The 19,166-nt window shown below is 40.1% G+C and overlaps 1 protein-coding gene across 1 annotated transcript in view; it reads left to right on the forward strand.

Annotated features, from left to right (window-relative positions):
* Positions 1-5,711: 5,711 nt before the first annotated feature.
* The window catches only part of SLF2 (SMC5-SMC6 complex localization factor 2), a 23,975-nt gene continuing 10,520 nt past the window's right edge, over positions 5,712-19,166 (forward strand). Inside the window, exons 1-10 of the mRNA XM_031063732.1 lie at positions 5,712-5,755; positions 6,231-6,385; positions 7,583-7,640; positions 8,239-9,368; positions 12,332-12,414; positions 13,386-13,496; positions 13,769-13,936; positions 15,896-15,998; positions 17,443-17,518; positions 18,788-18,929. Coding sequence (XP_030919592.1) covers positions 6,281-6,385; positions 7,583-7,640; positions 8,239-9,368; positions 12,332-12,414; positions 13,386-13,496; positions 13,769-13,936; positions 15,896-15,998; positions 17,443-17,518; positions 18,788-18,929 — 1,976 coding nt within the window. The 5' untranslated portion in view covers positions 5,712-5,755; positions 6,231-6,280. The remainder of the gene's footprint in view (positions 5,756-6,230; positions 6,386-7,582; positions 7,641-8,238; positions 9,369-12,331; positions 12,415-13,385; positions 13,497-13,768; positions 13,937-15,895; positions 15,999-17,442; positions 17,519-18,787; positions 18,930-19,166) is intronic.

Consider the following 19,166-nt stretch of genomic DNA (forward strand, 5'->3'; position numbering starts at 1 on the left):
CGTGGTGCCGCTGTTCGTTGGCCAGGGGGTCCGGCAGCTTCCAGGAGTGTGAAGGGAGTGTCCAGCCGAGTTCAGGCTGGCATTTCCAGCGCATCCTTCAGGATGCCGGGGCCGTCCCCCGTATGCCCTCCCGACCCTGCCCTGGCGTTACCCAGCCCATCTGCGGAGCCCGGTGGCTCCAGCGGTTCGGTCTAACCGAGAACTTGGGCTGTCGGTTCAGCTCCCGAACCTGCTCCTAACGGTTCTGGGGGACACTGCCCCGGGAAAACACGGACTGTCAATGACAGCCTTAAATAGTGTGTTTATAGACTTGACAAACTTGTCTGCTAACCCGCAATTCAAATTTTGCCAAAGATTTGAGGTTTTTCAGAGGCTGCTGTGCTGTTTCTTGCAGAAAGAGACAAGTCGTAATTTTCTTATGCTGTTAGTAGCACCTTACTTTGTTCAGATCCTCTGTTTTGATGGCACTGTCATTTAAATGAAGGGGACAGGGTAAAGGTTTGTAGCCTGCCCTGCGGCCACGGGAGCCGGACAAATGCCGGCGAGCCGCTCCCGGTGTGTAGCCGGAGGTGACCACAAGATCCGCCACTCCCGGGTTCTCCTCGGAAACCCTCGGGTAGTGGTGGCGCAGGCCAGAGCGTAGCTACGAAGTCCGAGATAAAGGAAGGAGAGAGTGGACACTCGTATGGATGCCAAGGAGCTTTATTTCCCAGGCGGGACCAGGGACGGGTGTCGCAAGAGAAGGGCTTGGGGAGGCTCTGATAAAGGGAGTGGGCGTGAGAGGAGGAGACACGAGGTGAGCGATAAACGAAGATCAGGGGAGGAACGCGGTACACAGCTGGACCAATGGGGATCACATAGGGGAGGGAAGAGGCTCTGGAGGCAAATCATACATCGGGTAGGGGATGACTGACACGAAAAATCATCTAAATAAAGGGGGGGTGGTTACAATGATAGACAGGGGAAGTGGGCAGCACCAGGAGGGAGGAGATAAACTTATAAGGGCATAAAGGGAAGGATTAAGGGGTCAATCACCTTGAGGGACAAGCCATTGGCGGGAAAACGAGGGGCAAACAACTTACGGAGAAACCGTTGTGAGGGGAACCGAGGACTAAACCATGTTTTTAACTTATAAAAGGGATGACCAACTTTACAACCGAACTCATATAAACATTTTAAAACACACGACGCCACAAACGTTCACTTTTTCAATCTTTTTGCCTAAGAAAGTGAATCGAAATTGCAATTTCTGTTTTGTTGCAGTTGTCTGAAAGACTGAATTTTTCTTTGTGAGTTTCTGTTTTGGCTGGATTTTTTTGTGTTTTTCTTTGTTTTTGTTTTTGGGTGTTTGTTTTTGCTCTTTTTACAGAGCTTTTCAAGATGCTCTATGTTATCAAAGATGTAGTAGCTTTTTGTAGTTTGTTCCTGTGTTATGAGAATGTGCTATCTTGGAGCTATTGCTAGTGTTTCCAATACAGCTTTTTAAAAGGATTGTTTTTATCCAGCCAGAGATAACCACGATTATGGCTGTAAACAGTTAACAGCTTTTACAAAATGCTTAGGGGGTTGTTTTTTAAGACAAGTGAAAGTATTTCCTCCTTCCCTCTTCCCTTAGTTTTGAAAGGCCTGGAAGGTCTGTTAGGTTCATCTCCTGGTTGTGCAGCTTTTTTCTGTTGTTGGGTCAGATAATCAATTTATGGGTTTTGCATTTTCTTTTGGATTTTTAGTGGTCTCCTTGGTGTCTTAGTCGAACTGAGATTTCACAAAATATGGTGTGATAATTTTTATTTGTGCTAAAAGATCTTGCTGAGTTTATATCGATTGCTGAAAAGTGTTAACCAGAGCTGCATAGTGGTTCAGGAAGAGACATTGAACAACTGTGATTTTCCTGTTAGCAAAAGAGTGAAACACAGGAGCCTTCTACTAAAGGGTGGAGATTCTCCTGTGAAAGGTTTGTATACAGTTCTGGCCCCATTCACATAGAAAATCACAGATCTCCTTGTACTTTCACATGTATGTGAAAGGAAAGTTGGACGGCCCAGTTCTTTTTCATGTTCTTCCTTGTACTGTATTGAATTCTTTCTTTTTTTCTTTTCCCCACCCTTTGCTTTTGTCTGAAGTTTCTAGTACACTTCCTTGTCTGAGACACAATACAGAACTTTGGCTGGACAGTTCCTTGCACTCCAAAAAGCAGAGGTACAAACTCAAAGGAGAAAATATTGGTGGATTAGCACCTCCAAACAAGCTGCCTAAGACAAATCACTCGCCATGTCTTCATTCAAATTAAGCTTGAGGGAGAAGGGAAGTGCCTTCATTCCCTGTTGTTTTGCAGGATTATGGGATAAACAGAAATTCTGTTACAAAGCTCTTGGATTTATAATAAAAGACAGAAAAAGAACAATATGGGAAGGACATAAGCAGTCATTTGGAATCAGTGGCTGTGGAAACAAGGACAGAGATGGCAGAAGGCCTTGGGTTTTGGTTTTGTTACAAGCTGCCCCCGGAGGCCAGAGTAACTGAGGTTCTTGTTAATCGATCCCTTGGGGCAGATTAGAGGGAAAGAACACTGAATACTTGGTGTATATATATATATGCCCACTTAGGGTTTATTTTAGGATAATTTGGTTGCAATGGAAATGAGATATGTAGCCATTTTAGTTGTTATCTGTAGTATATAAAAATATAAAGATACCACTTAAGGAAATATATAAGGAAAAGAAAGAAAAAGCAAGGATAGGAGTAGATTGCAGAGATATCACCACCATGGACCCAGTGATGAGATTTGATTGTTGCAATTCCAGTGTCTGCTGGGCAAAGTGGAACTTGCAGTCTTGATCAGTCAGGGATATGGGAAGGCCCCAAAACGTAGAGTTCGGTGGGTTAATGGATGTTCAGGTGGGAATGCCCAGGTACCTCCCTTGGAGAGGGTGAATTTAACACTGTCTGTTGCAAGGCCCCAGAAATGAGTCTGGGGGCCCTTCGGGGGTCTTCGATGGTTTATGACCCCATCTTAGACCGGTGTTTCTCACATCATGTTTTCTCACATTATGCCTTATCAGAAGGGATAAATACCTTCAGCCTAAGTGTGAATATGCCAATACCTCCCCCTGGGTGGGGGCTGCTGTTTTACACCTGAGCCAGTTGTGTAAGGGAGGACATTGGTGTGATAAAAAGCATTTCCCCATCCCTGCAGCCTCTGTGCCTTATCCTTTGTCCCTTCTCTGGCTCAAGCCCCAGCTTGTTTTGTCGTGGCCGTGCTCCGGATGTGGGCGTACCCCCTCTTCTGTATTGGGCACATCAGAGGTTTCAACACCACACACAAAAACCCTTTCCTTCCCTCCTTGCATTGGGGGATGCAAACCTGGGCCTCAGCAGTATTGCTGGTTTGAGTCAGTGACCTTTGACATTTCTGTCCCTCACCGTTTGTCTGCAGGGTTTAGGTGCAGAGAGGAATGTTGGTGGTAGTTGAAGATGAGATGTGGCCTGCCAGCAGTGCTTCATGTGCAGCTGGGGCTTTAATGGGGAAGAAAGAAGTGTACAGTAGCTCAGTTAGGAAAAGAGGAGGGGTTTGGAAGGATAGGCAGTGTGGAAAGCTCTGGGCACTGGATGATTTTGCAGCTTGAGAGCAGCCCAAGCAAGCACTGGGTGTGTCCTGGGGAATGCGAGGTGGAGAGGGCTTTGCTGTGAGCAGGTGAGGCCAGTGTGGAGTGCAGGGAAGTCTAGGGCAGGAAAACAAATCAGTCAGCAGCAGTAACAGTGAATAAACCTGCATTTAAGTCTTTGGTTCTTCTGCTGAACTGAAATACGGGGATCCTGTGCGCTGAAATTTTTCTGTTATTTGAAAGTAGCTGAGTGATATAAGCAGCAAGAGTTCTTAGGCTGCAAGTTGAACTCTACTTGAACTACAAGGCTCTGCTGAGTAAGTCAAAGATGGATTATAGCAAAACCTGGGGCTAACAACCTGAACATTAACAGTTGTTAGACTAGACAATGTTAATGGCTTAAATATTACTTTAAAATTAACAGCTGGAGTGGACAGCCCATAAGTAGTGGTACATGAACAGTAGACAGCTGTACAACATGGACCACAGAACCAACAGAAATTCCCTCTGAAACAGCCTAAGAGGGTGTGAATATGACCACCGAGCACCACTGGGTAGCAAAACAGTGAACCAATGAAGACTGACAAGACCCCAGACCGTAAAATCACTATTGGTCTGTACTGGTGGGTACTTTAGATTGCCCAGGGATTTCTGTTTGTGGCCCTTTTTTTGAGGCACCAGCTTAAGCTACCACCAGGTAACTGATTTGTGCCATTAAACCTGTCTAATGGAGTTGAGAGCCTGGTGTCCAAAATTTAACACTGTTGCTGCAGCTTGTGGGAAGAGCACACATATTTTGTCCTATGTCAAACTGAGCTGGGACAAGCTGGAGGCTGCCAGTCTTGGACAAGTAGTTTCTCTGCTTTCTTTGGTAAGCCAAACCCAGTTTTGTGCACCCACAGATTCTGATTACTTTTGACTGAGTTACAGTATCTTCAAATATCAGTGGTTGCCAGTATCCCGATTTAAGAAGTATCAGTGCATTATAAACAGCTTTTTGTATTTCTGTAGGTGCTAGCAATGCAAAAGCTGTGTCAGAAAATGAAATATTGATGGTTACAATCTTAAAAGAAAGATTCAAAATGAGATCCAACTTAGTTTCATTTTTTGAAGTTTGTCATCTTCATATTCTGCACACAGTCCTGATAAAAGTAACCACAGTGGGTTCTTCTGGCCTAAACTTTTAATATGGTTTCTGAATCTTTGGGGACACAGTCGTGTATGGAAACTTGTATATGTTAGCTTAGTTTCTGGAGTAAGTAGATTTTGCCTTTGTTATCACTGTTACTCAGGCAATAACAATGTAACTTTGCCTTGGAAGGCACTGAAAGGCAACAAAACTTGGGACCAACCTCTGCTGTTCTTGCAACTACGTGAGCAATTGTGCTCACATCAATACTTTGAACTTCCACACACTTCAAAGCAGGCACTCAGTATAGCCTTAAAGTCATTAGCAAGCAGCGTGGAGGAAGATGAAGATACCAAATTCACAGATTCTCATGTGTTTTGTTGCTCGAAGTGCACCTTGTTCAGCCAACCTGCCCATTTTTAGAAGTGCTGTTCTTCAGTGGAGAACGCCCTGGTGTTCTCATGTCCCACTTGTTCTTGCCAGCGAAAAAACCTCTGATTTCAAGCTAGTAATTACCTTGTAGGTGGCTGTAGGCTGCTCTCTGTTGGAAGCTGGGTGAGATAGATGCTAGCTTGGGTTAGCAGCTCAGAGTGATGGTGGACATGGGGAGGTTGTTAAATGACATCGTGTCATCACATAATGTGCTGGTGAGGTCTCACCTGGAATCCTGGGTGCAGGTGAGGTCAGTCCGATTCAGGACAGCTTTAGTTTAAGGCGGAAAGGTGGTTAAGATTTACCAGGATTATAAAGAAAACAGTTGGAGTGAGGAAACTGACAGGTTTAGCTTCATTAGCCAAGCAGAGTGAAGACTAGAAGATGAATACAATGATGATGCTTTTTCTGATTTATCAGAAGTAAGAGCTGCTGGCACTAAAGAAAATGTGTAGAAGCAATTTATAATATTTTAATTATGTAACATTCACTGAATGGGCATTTATTTATTGTTCTTTTATAAAGATAAAATTATGTTTTCTCTTCAGAAACCAGTTGATTACGGAGTTTTTCAAGCCAGTTTTAAGTCCAGGTAAATATATTTTTTTCTAAGTGGAAGATATTTATATGAATTTTAATTATGTAAGCATGCAGAATGGTAATCCAATTTCATTCTGTAGTGGAGCAGCAGCATAATGAGTATAGCTTACCAAATGTGTCAAAATGAGCACATTTAAATTTTTTCTAATAATGTAACTGAAAATATCAATTTCCTGTTTTAATTAATTTCTTTAAATAGTGATGTAATTATTATTTCAAGTTCTGTCTCATGCTTGAGGCAGATTGTTTATAACAACTGAAGCTGCATCATAGGTCATGTGATTCTTTGCATGGCAGTAGCAAAACTAGATGATTAAGTTAATTAATTTTGGATTATATGTGTGAGAGAGAGAAAATATCAAGTAATACACTATAATAAGGTTTGTTGTTTTGTTTTTTGGGGTTTTTTTTCCAATATAATTTTTGTGAGTAATTGGTCTTTTTTCTCCTACACCATGTCCATAAAGAGAAAACTCTGCTGTCCTCACCAGACAAAGGAAATGTAAAAGATGAAAGAATGGGACTGTCTGTCTTATGCACTGAAGGTTTTGAAAGGAGTTCATCTTCTCCAAAGAAGGTCAGAAGAAAAAGATGCCAGACCAAACACCAAATGAGTCCTGTGGTAGGTGTCTTTTGGAAAAGAATGGAGGAAAAGGACAGTGCAAACATGTCAGAGAATGGCAGAGTGTGCAGGGCCCTGGCTTTGTTGTAGCCAAAAGTTGTGATTCAGAAGCTCCTTATTGCTGCAGGGTCTTAGGGGCATTCCTTGACCAAAAAGACTGCCTTGCCAGAACAGGGAAGAAATGAGAAGTGTCTGGGTGTTAGGAGAGCACCATTGTCTCGTGGAAATAATTGGGAAGAGAAGAATGACTCCACGGATCTCACAGACTCTGACAAATGGGTTTCACCTGCAGAAGCTGGTATTTGCAAAGCCTGGGCTGGAAAAATGGCACTGTGAGCACCACATCTCTGTGCTCAAGCCAGACTTCCCCACTGCCCTGCTCTCCCACTCATCCTGCATTTAGATTGTCACTGGAAGCTCTTTGCAGAGAAAGGGAATGGGAGAAGCAGAAACTGAAACAATCTGAGCCATATCCTGTAAAACCATTCTAAGGAATGAATGTTTTGTATCAGATGTTTTTAAAGGAGTTATTAAAGGTGGAAATCACTGACCCATTGTGCATATGAATTTTTAAATTTTTAGATTTTTAAAATTTTAAACAGTAAGATCAGGTTCTTGGTGCTGCCTTTTTAAAATGTAACAAGAGTTTATGTTCTTTTCCTATTCCTTTGTAAGTTTTAGGTCATGCTTGGGTAAGTTGGTTCTTAATCATTTTACAATCAGTGAAAAATCCTGTTTCAAAAGCAGGGGAAATATTCTGGGCTAGATGCAAGCATGGAAATGCAATAGAAATTGTAACTTGAAATTGTACTTCGTAGAAAAAGATGCCTTTATCTTAAATGCCTTATCTTGTGTTTTCTTACAATGTAGCTTAGGGAGCAGACTGGCAAATTTCTGCTATTTAGAAGTTGCACTTACGAGCAGTTCAGATTTATGCATTTAAGCCACAGTATTTAGATAGAGATGGGAGTGGTCCTATTACAAATGTAGTATTTAATAACAGGTCGCTTTCAATCTGAAGGAAAAAATCTATAATTTGGGTTCTGGAGAGATCTTTGCAGCTGTATTTAAAATTTGTCTTGAAAATAGGTCCATTAACATATTTCTGGGGGTATGTGGAACTAAGTCTCTGCTATGTTCAACATTGGTTTTAAAAAGTATAATTATTTTTTTTTCTCCTTCTGCCTTTATTTTTAGGGAAATAGATGTCCTGTAAGAAAAATAATGCCTTTTGGTTCAAGGGAGATTGCCTCAGGTATGAGCATTGCTGTTAATATAGAATTAATTAATTGAATTCATCACTTCATGTCTATTTTTAATGGCTTTTTTTCCTTGAAATTGTTTTCTATTTTCTTTTACTAAAACAATAATCACTACTGAATAGTCAATGTTATTTCTAATATATGGCTGGTTTGAAGAGTTTTAAAAGTAATTTAGGATTTTAGTGTAAAACACATTGATTGTAACTTAATTAGAATTTGTGATATTACATTGTCTTAAAACCTTGATCCCAGATTTTTTTTTTATGGTTTCTCTTGTGTTTTGGATAATCCACATTTTCTGTGGTGGTTAATAAATTGTGCCTTTTTAAACTGGTTTTTTAAATTTAAGCTGGTGTGTTGTTTTTTTTTTTTTTTTTTTTGCTTTTTGACCTTTTTAAGCACATAATTTTGTTCAGTGGGTGGAGACTCATTAGACTCTTTGCTGCTCTTTTCCTAGTTGACTTAAAAACAGAAGTTAGTTTTTAAAATGGTAAGCTGTTACATGTTTGTTTTTTAAGACAATTTTTGTTACTGTTTTGATTTTTTTAAACATGATAATGATGTTTTATTTTTTTCTCCAACGCTTCATAGATGGCCCATCTCAAGCAAGGCTAACGCAGGTTTTAGAACATGAGGCGTCTTCTCCACAGGTGTTTAGAACATCATCTGAGATGGCCTCTGGGGCACCAAAGAGCCCAGCTGTTCCTTCACACTTCCTTAAGGTGTCCTTGGGGCTATCCAAACCAAGAGACTCTCCTGGGAAGAGAAAACACTCTGCTGTGAGTGTGGATGTAGATGGTTCAGATCAATCTGAAGTGGACAACCCTGCTTTTCGATCACCAAAATGCAATAATTGGAGGTGTGGTTTTGTAAAAAATATCTTTTTAAAGTCTGCTCATGATGATGTTCTGCAACTCAAGGAGCCTGGTGCTCTGTCTGGACATGATTTGACTCTTTCAGAGGAACTCCTCAACTCAAGCAATGAAAAGGAGAAAAGTAATTACTCCACTGTAGGTTTGTCATCTTCTTATTCTGCACACAGTCCTGCTAAAAATAACCACATTTCTGTTGTGGATACCAAAGAGAATCAATTGCAGCTGGCTAACTCATGCTTTTTCTTGGAAGAGTCACTTCCCTTTTCTCAGGAAAAAAGTACTGTGTTGCCTTCTCCCCACCACTTCACACAAACAAAAAGCATGAAATCCCCTCTCCAGGTTGCTGGCTTACCTCAGGTATTGGATGTTAGGAAAGAGCAAGATAAAAGACCAGAAAGACACGAACGGAATAAAGGACACAGTATTCAACCCAGCAGCAGTTTTTCAAATACAGTCCCTGAGATTTCTGAAAGTACTACTGATTCCTGTAGAGTGGAAATCTCTGCCAAACTTGGACTGTCCCCAGAGACTGGCAAAAGTGTTCCCCTTTCATTGCCTTTGGAAGAGTCTTTTGTGGACAGCAGCCATGAGTCTTCACAACCCTCGGGAGAAGTGGAAGATAAAACGAACTTTACACACAAGTCCAAGCTGAGCAGAAAATGGCAAAGCAGCTCTGAGAATGAAGATGACATTTTGGAATGCATTCTAGATGATGATGATGAAGAAGAAGCATTAATGCCACTGCACAAAATGCTTAATTCAAGTCTCAAACCACAGGCAAGAACCCTGGAGGACTCCTTTGACAGTGTTTCTCAGGACACTGTAACTCCATTGCTGAAGCTTCATGTAAGTTGGCTAAAAACCAGAAAAACACATTCTTTCAAGTATTCTTTTACAGATGTTATTTGCAAGAAAAATAATATAGATTTTGGCACAATGCAGGGCCCAGTGGGTGCTAAGTTATTACCCCACATTTCAAATTTTAGGAGAATGAAATTTTATATAGTAGGGATATACCACCAAAACACAGACAGAGGCCCAGGTGGATGGAGACATCTCATACTCAAAAATAAAATTGCCTCCAACCTCACCTGTTCCATCTGGCACATGCAGACAGCAGCTTGTTCAGGTGTGCCACAGAACTAATTTCTGCTGTTAAGCTCAGTTTTATAAACAAATGACAAGCTGCTTGAGCAGCTAAGATACCCAGTAGTCTTCTAGTACCTATTGAGTCAGGATGTGTGTGACTGCTTGGTAATAGTTACTTTACATTAATTTTAGTCAAAAATGTACCAACACTCAGCCACCTCTTGCTGATTCTCATTATGCCATTAAAGCTATAGCAGAGTATAATGAGATAGCAGATAATCAGCTCTATGTTGTGTTTTTATATGATTTTCTCCCTTATTCATAATGCATGATAATTCAGAATTATTTGCCTGCAAAGCTGCTTACTTGGCTTAAAGGTCCTGTGCTGCTGTGCAGTTACAGTGTAGTTGGACCAGGGATGTACTTGTTACTGTGCTTGTCCTGGGAATGGCTGAAAGATGGTTTGTGCAGCCAGATTGATTTAGCTCTATCCCTTCTGGTTGTTTTTAGGAGTTCTGTTTTTGCTCTTTCTCCCTCAAAGTTAGGAGGCTATGTTTAGAAAATGTGTGCAGTCTAATGTTTTTGTTTTCCTAGTCAGGTAAGATTTTGATGAGCTGAAGTTAACTGGAGGGAATTGATACAGACATTTAGAGATGTGTGCTAGACTCCAGTCATATATCCTTGCCACAGTCTGTGATTGTCAGAGATCTGAGTGTGTGGTGTTTTCTTTGGTTGTATTTCATGGAAATTGGAAGTATATTAGGATTTCAAAAAGCTGAATGAATTCTGTTCACAAGGGATAGATGATGTCTTTGAATCCCTCTGTACAGGATATTGTGCTGAGGAATTGGTGTTTTTTAAAATGAGCTCATTTGTTCAGTAAGAACTTGTCAAAGAGATACTGATTTTGAAGTTTTATTGTAAAATGATGTTTTAATAGGGAAGGTCCTGCAGTGGGTCTTAGTGTGGCATTCCTAACGGTACAGGTTGGGAATGGCTGTATTTAAACAAAGATATTTTGTACTGAGCCTGGCTGGGTTGGAATTAATGTTCTTTATAACAGCTGTATGGTGCTGTGTGTTTCAGACAAAACCAGTGTTGATAACAGATCAGTCTTCTACCTGTTGTGGAGCACTACTTGCACAGCATCAAGGCTTTGTCTTCTTCCCATGCTGCCCCCATAGAGCAGACAAAAAGCTGGGAGGGAACAGAGCCTGGTAAACAGACTCTGGATGACCAGAGGGATATATTCCATGCCTCATAATGTTATACTCAGCAATCAAAAAACCAAGTGAGGGGATTTGGTGTGGCATGTAGCCACTGCTCAGAGTGTAGCTGGGCATCCCTCTACTTGTCAGAGGTGCTGAGTGACTGCCTTTGAATAGCTTTTTCTTTTCTTGCTTATGCCTTTTCCCTTACTAAACTGTTGTTAACCCATTAATTCTCTTGTCTTTGCTTTTCTTGCTTTTCTTTTCACTGCCCTGCACCACTGGCTGGGGAAATGGCCAAGCTGTGTTGTGGTGCTTAGCTGCTGGCTGGGATCAGTCTGTCACTACTTTCTAGAGTGGTAAACAAACAGCAGAATACCTGTATAAATTCTCTCTTCTGCCTTCCCCTCTCCTCAAGCTTTTCAATCTCTGATAGGGTTTATTTGTTGATTGAGTTACTGTCTCCATGGGCAGATGTTGAGGAGCCATAATTATTTAATCTGTTCTTATGATTCCGTTATCAAGAGTGTTATAGATCAGACTTGTGTGGTTTCATATGTATTTCACAATCTCAGCCAACCTGACTACCTGATTAATGATTAAGCCTGATAAACATATGCAGCAAATGCTTGTGGGACATGTGTGTGACCACAACATTTGGCTGGCCTGTTCCTGATATAATTAATGACCAAGTAAGACAGAACAGTTAAGAACAGTCCTAACATTTCCATGACCATGATTTTTGCATATATCCACATTCTTCCCTTGTAAGAACGGATGTATGTGTACATTGGAATAAAGGTTTGATTCCCTGTTTGTTCAACAGTTTGCTTGGCAGATATTGACCAAACATAAAATAAGCAAAGAAGTCTTGCATATTTCCCCCACAAAGACATGCTGCTTGTTACATTTAAGAGATGACTGAACACCAGGGTGGCGTCAAAAGAGCTGTGCTTGTCCAAAGAATGGAATCATGGCCATAAAAGTTTTCAAATCTGTTGTCTGCTACAAGCTGAATGAAAGACTGGCTACTTAAAAACAAACCACTAGCAGCATTTGTTAAAACTTTTTGTGTGTTGTTCTGTTTATTAGTGCCTTAATTTGGTTTTAAATTGGGATTTTAATCAGAAGTTTTCTTTTGTTTGATTTATTTAGAGATCATTTAGCAAACACTGGAATTTTGCCCTCTAGGGACTCTGAAAGTGAAAAAATTCTGAGTAATTTTTGGAGGTTCTTGTCTCATGCACAAGAATGGGGGTTCCCAGGGTCTCAGTGGATCGTAATAATAGTAGAGTTGTGAGGTAAAAGGCTTCTGATGGTAACGCTCATGTAAAATTGTCAAGGGACTGAGAAACCTAAACTGATAATCATCCTGTTTTGCAGGGTCTCCTTTAGGTTTATATCTGCATGTAAAATATCATTAAAATTAGAAGAGGTTTCTATTTTGATTATTGTCTAATAATGAATTGATGGCTTATGGTATTTTTTAAATGTCTTGCTATTTATTTACAGCTTTCTAAGACTCCTGTTATAAGCAAGGTGTCCTATGTGAACAGCTTAGATCATCTCATCGAGGAGGATGAAGGAGATAGAAGGTTTGTTTCTTAAAGCTGGTTTGAAAAATGTGGGATGGTGTTGTAGAAGCTTGGATTTGCCTTGTCTCCCCAGAACTGATGGAGTTTGATCAGCAGCAGGCTAAGCTTTGCCTGCTGATGTCACCAACATACAACTGAATGACAGGACCTACAAGTGTTGCTTAAATGGTAAAAGCTGAATGACAGGCTCCCTCCAAGCAACAGGGAATGATTTGTGCTGCATGTGTTTGTCCCTGAAGAGCCAGGCTAAATTTACTGATGCCTTTGTTTTAGGTCACTGAGCCAGCTAGCAGCTGCTGGTCAGGCATGGAATAGAAATATTTATGTAGACTGACTGTAGTAGTTTTTTCAAAGGCATTTGCAGCTCAGTATTGGTTGCCAGATTTTGCAGCTATGGGTGTCTTGAGTAGTTACACAGGTCAGTGGACAGAACTAATGAGTATTCTTAAAAGAGATCTTTTGGGTAGGAAGTGAAATGTGGTTTATGTGTTAATGGCAAGTGGTGGTGATGAGTATATGTGTTTAACTGCTTATGTGATTAACTATTTTGATTAAAGAATTTGACCCTGGTAACTATGGGCTTACTGCCAATGGAGTAGCAGATACTCCTGTAACTAATAGTGTTTAGCAAATAAAATACTTGTTTGGTGCTTAGAAAAAAGTAAACATTCAGCCACAAGATCGAAAGTTTTGTGTAATTACAAAAACTTTATCAGAGGTTGGTTGAGTATTTGTGTCTAACAGGCCAGTGATTGATTGTGCTGTTGGAAATTCATTAGGTTTTGGGAAAAAATACTTTGTGTCTTAGAATAGCAAGATGCTTGGGTTTTACACAGATGCAATGCCTCACATGGTTTTGCTGTGTGTAAATGGCTCCTGACTCCAGGGTTCACGTTCAGAGCTTGGGTTTTGTTGGTTGTGCTGTAAATATTAAATGGTGATGGTATGCTCTGCTGCCACTGTTATTTCAGGTTAGAGGAAATAGCGAAACAGTTACAGGAAGACATAGAAAGAGAGGACAATGCTTCAGATGGAGAAAAAGAGGACAATGCCAATGGAGATGATCTCCCAGAAGAACACAGGTCCTTGCAACTCCAAAACCAATGAAATATTGATATCTGCTTTTCTAGCCTTTTTTTCCCTAACCTCTCTCTGTTTCCAACAATTGTTAATATGTTTAATGAGAACCATTTTAAAATCTTTTGGGGTTGGGTGGATTTCCTTGGGTGCAACTGTATTTTAACAATTCAGCTTTCCCGTAAGACTGATGTGTTCATAATCTGCAAATAACTTTCTCCAGCAGGAAATAGCTTCTCAGTGTTTGAATTGATAAAAGCAATTTTGAATTTCACAGGGCCTTTATGAAGAGATTTTCAGTAGCAACTTATGTCATACCTGACAAACACCCTGGAGAAGATTTATTTGATTTATCAGCTGCTGGGAAAATCTTCACTCAGCATAACCTTGACTTGAGGAATTTTCACTTTGTCCCTCAAAATCGTATAGAATATCTGCTTGTGAAGTAAGAATATGCTCTTCACTTTGCTGCGTTTACTTGTACAATTTTCTTGTTATTTTTAGCAGTTTTAAGGTACTGTTTAATCTTTGCATGCAAATGAGCTCTGTCTTACTAAATAGGCAAGACTGGTTCCCTTTCCCTGGAATTTTCCTTTCTGAGTTAGCTTTACAGAACAGTAAATTGTAATTTGAAGCTTCCTTCTTTCGTCCTCTGGAATTCTTGAAAAATCTCTTAAAGGAGACATGAGGAACCAGCTGTTCTGGCCTCTTCCATATTTCTACCACACTGGGCTATCGTTGATTAACCCTACCAGTTTGTGGGAGACAAAAGCAGAAGTGAAATGTTATAATGAACACAAGCTTAACCATGTGCAGACTGAAAGACCTTTGTGGTTACCTGTTTGTGACCTTCTAGTGTTACATTATGTCTGCTGAAAGACTTTTGGTGCTTCCATCCTGGATGGGCCTGGCACTTGGGGCTCCCTCTGATAAGGATTGCAGAGGGTCAGGATCTCTGACATCTGTTAGATTCAGTCACTGAGCCACCGGTGTGTCTCTGTGTACATAAACAACTGCTCTGTAACCCACAGGCATTTCTCCTCTATATTTATGGGGCTGTCACACTACAAATAGCTGGACAAATACTTGCCTAATGCCACAAGTGAAAATCCTGAAAATTTCTGGGTATTTCATTTGGTATTTTGTTCCAAACGTGCATCTGGGGAACTGAGAGAGTTCAGTTACTCTTCAAGGATTTTACGTACGCGAGTGTGCGGTTGTGGGTGTGAAGAGGTGGAGAGTGACTTCTCATCTCTTGAGGAAGTGGTGGTTGTGATACACTCCTTTGGCTTCAGGCCTTTCTATTAATGTTTTGAAGATCACGAGGGTATGAGCTTCAAAAGCATCTTGTAAATCAGTGACTAGAGGAATGAGGATTAAACTGATCATCCCTTGCAGAAGACAATTATGATTTAATTGCTTATGCATTCAGCCCAGTTGGCAGGGCTGGCACAGACTGGCTGCTCAGTTGGCACATGGAGGCCTTACCAGTCAGGCAGGTAGAGGGTATATGTAGGAATTAGGACACAGATCTCTTGACAGAGTTATCTGATTTAGTAGACAGAGAGAATAGAGGAGACTAAAGAAGGGTGTGTGGGAAACTGGACATCTTTAATTCAGCTGCTTTTGGCACCCCTAACTTTCTAGGGAAGAATCATAGAATATCCTGAGTTGGAAGGGACCCACAAGGATTATCAAGTCCAACTCTTAAGGGAGTGCTCCATGTGGGATTTGAACCCATGAAGTTGGTGTTACCAGCACCCTGCTCTGAACTCATCCTGGTGACTAAAGCTCCAGTAATTCAGTAATAGCAATGGCATACTTTCTGTTATCCCAACAGCTACTGTTTGCACTCCACAAATTTGCACAGTGAGATTAGGCTGTGGGATTTTAATTGCATTAGTTTGCTCTCCAGACCCTTTATTTAAAAGGGAATTTTAAAAATTTTGGAAACAATATTTTTTCTCTCTTATTCTGAAATTGTTGGTAAAGGTCATTGAACAGTTAAAAATCTTATTTAATAGTCTCATTGAGCATAGCAGGCTGTCTATGTAGTCAGGCATAGTGGTCATAGTACAATAGTGTAAATCAATGTTTGTTGGAAACTATTATTCCCTAATAATGCAGATGTTTCCAGACTATATAGTATGGCTTTATAGAGAGAAAGATAGTTGTTCTAAAGGGCATTTGTAAAGTTGATTGCTATTAAAAATCAAGGCTTGATTAATATGACATTTTATATAAGTCATAGCATAAGAATAACATCTGTTTTGCATATTCAGATCTTTCTTTGCTGTTGATGATGATCTGAGGGATGAGGAAGTTCTTATGTTTTTGTGAAAGTGATGATGCAACCACTAATCAATTTCTATCCTCTTTCCTTGCCCCCATTTTTCTCTTACAGTTCTAGTATAACACAGCAGCTTTTTTTAGCTGTTAATGGCATTCTAAGTTCTGCTTACCATGATACACCTTGTCCCATACCAATTCTGAAGTGGCTCTTTCAGGTAAGTCTGTGCTATTCATGCAGTTATCATAACTCTGTGCGTGTGTAATATTTTTCTTGGAAGCCAGTTGAAGAACTTTGTGAGTCTGTTCCATTAACAACTTTTAAATCAGATATTATTTTCTCTCCTGGGTTCTGATTTGTTCTCCCATCTGAAGTACTTTGTCACTAGGGGTGAAACAATTGAGAGCCTTTTCTCCACACTCTGAGTGAATGCAAAGCTGCCATGTCCATGTTCATATATGCTACTGCATTGAAAAAGGACACAGTAAATGAGGAAAGGTGCTGTTGTCCACATCATGAGCAAATGCTAATCTTATTTCCTTTCACTCTTAGAAAAACAATACATGCTGCAGTGTGCAAAAGTGCAGAAGTACCATTTTCTACATATATAATCTTCTGAATCATCAGTGATACCAGCATTGTCACATAACTTTCATTTGGAAAAGGTACCTTATGGCTCAGGAAGAAGCCTGGAGTCATTCTCAAAGGAAATGTGGTGACTCTCTCCTTTCAAGATATCTGTGTCAGTCTCTGAATCACCAGGAATTTACACAGTGCTGTTACTCACAAAAATGCCTCCCTCCAGTCTCCATTCTGTTATTAATTGCCACATTCTAACTGCACCTGAAACAAAAAAGAAATCTGGACCACCTGGGAAATTGTAGCTTCAGTCTGTTGACTGGCTTTCTACATTTGCCAAAAGCAAAACGTTTTGCTTTTCCATGTCCTTTCCTCCAGCCAGTTAAAAAATTGTTTTCCTCCTTTCTGTGAGCTCTGGTGTTCCACTAATAAGGAAGAAGTGTAAGCCAATTGAGGTCACTTACAGAGCAGGAAACTGTCCAGCACCTGGGGGAGAAAAAGAAGTTTTTGTAAAGCCAGTGAAGTGCTCCAGGAAATCTGAAGTGTACTTCATAAACATGTTTTTGTAGTCAAGAGTTATGCGAAAAACCAGGAATTCATTGTTTGGGTTTAGTATTGCGTATGTCCAACTTGTCTGTGACTGGAAAAGGGTGTAGTTTAATTTTGTTGCCTTCACTCCTGCTCAGGGAGCTCAATTTGATCACAGATACAAATGGGCTCCAAAGGGGTATGTGATGCTTTCTATTCTCTTAACCCTCAGAACTTGTTTACAAACCAACGTGGGGTTACAGCATTCTGATACAGTAAATAATTAATTTTACAGTATTCATATCATCTTTGCACTGCTTGAAATAATCAATGTTCACAGTATTCTGTTCTCATTGGTGTATCTTGCTTTAAAGGCTTTGGGGTTAGGTTGTTTTTTTGTTTGTTTTTTAATCTGTTACTCATTTTACTCTGCTGGGAAGTTTGGTGTTGTTGTTGTTGTTCTGGTTTGATGTGGGTTTTTTTTTCTAATTAAAAGAAAACTGATGCCATCATGCAGCTTGGTTTTTGATGCATAGCTTCTTCTCTGTTCACAGATGATGTCTATTCATCCTGACCATTGTGTTTCCACCAAGATCTTAGACAGATTGATGGAGTTATCACTAAAAAACTGTAAGCATTTGAAGGATGGAAAACTGACCATCTGAGTGAAAGCACTTCTCCTCTCATCAGCTTAGAAAAGTGCTAGTGAGGAAGTAAAAGGCACTAATTCTGTTGGATGATTTTGGCTTGAATTTAGGCTCTATTTATACTAATGTAATGCAGAAATGCTGGGGACTGACCTTTGCTGAGTGCAACCTGTATCACAGTATATGGTCCTGGCACATACCTCCAAAGTAGTGCATCCAGTACAGAGCCTTTTAAACTCACTCCTGGTGTTTCACAAATAGAATTAACCTGAAGAGAAGCTCAGTCTGCTCACAAGTTTACCCTCCTTTCCATCTTTTACTTTGGATGATGCAGACATTTGTAGCTTAAGGATTACAAGATGTTTTTCACATTGTCATTCCCAGTATGTAGCACTTCATGATTTCCAGATAAATGACAAAAATGAAGTGAATCATACACCTGCACAGAAACACTTTGAAGGATCTGCTTCAGCCCACAGTGCTTCTAATGTCTTCTGTGTTTTGTCTTCTTCCTTTGTCTGTACTCAAATATTTCTCCACTACAAGTTCCTTTGTACGTTCCCCATGTCTTCATTCAGATCCATCAAAAGTGACATTCGTTTAAGACTACCAGTTGACATTGTTAAAGTATTGTGGTTCTCTTGCAGTATTTGCTCAGACCTGTCCAAATTGTATCCTGTATTTTAATTCTTGTTTGAAATCAGAGCTGGTATCAGGCAATGTAGCCTCCTTTATTTTATGCCTTGCTGTCATTAGGCTTGATTCTGAATGAACAGTTCAAGATAATGAGCATTCAAATAATTAAGGCTGGGAGTTCCTTGTTTACCACTTCTGTTCCAGAAACTTTGCCTGTTTTCAAATCTTACTTAGCTTCTCTTCTAGTCCCACTGTGATAACACCCTCTTACCTTTGCCTACACAGGCAGTAATTTATGTGTTCTCTTAGACAAAAATATTGCTTTGTTGCTTGTTCTGCTGTTTGTGATGAAAGAGAACTATGACAGAAAATGGGTGGAACTCGAAAGCAATTGACCTTTATGTAGGCAAGATGTGTCCCTTGTGTAAAATACTGTATTAGACTTTTTTTCCTCCCTCCTTGTTCTGAAAATAAGCTTACTGTTTAATGTACTGACTCCTCTGAGATGAGAGCTGGTAGAATTGATGCAAACTGCTAAGCTTATTTGTTTCCCTTAAAAGGAACTAATGCTAAGAACTAAATTTAAACTAATCCATTCCATGTCTTTTATTTGTAGCTTCCATCAGTGATGAGCAGTTTAAACCATGGATTCCTTCAATAGCTGATATATCAACTGTTTTTGTCAATATGGGTGTTGGGTTCAGATCTCTCTTTCCATTGCAACATCTTCAACCCCCCTTCAACGAACATGATATTTTGTAAGTGTTTTCCTTTTGATTTTTTTTGCCTAGATCCTGTGAAAACAAGTTTTTTTGCTCAGAATCTAGAATCAGAAGTTTCTTCTTTATTTCCTTTCCCATACTCTATACGTTCTTGGCTCAGCTCTTAGTGAGAATAAATAACTCTGGAATTCACACAATGCCTTCTAGGTAAGGATTCAGCAAACCAGAGCATTGTCCTTGTCCTGCATCTTCCTAGTGAGGGTTTGCAGGAAT

Source organism: Geospiza fortis, unplaced genomic scaffold (assembly GCF_000277835.1).
Source record: "Geospiza fortis unplaced genomic scaffold, GeoFor_1.0 scaffold130, whole genome shotgun sequence".
NCBI lineage: Eukaryota > Metazoa > Chordata > Aves > Passeriformes > Thraupidae > Geospiza > Geospiza fortis.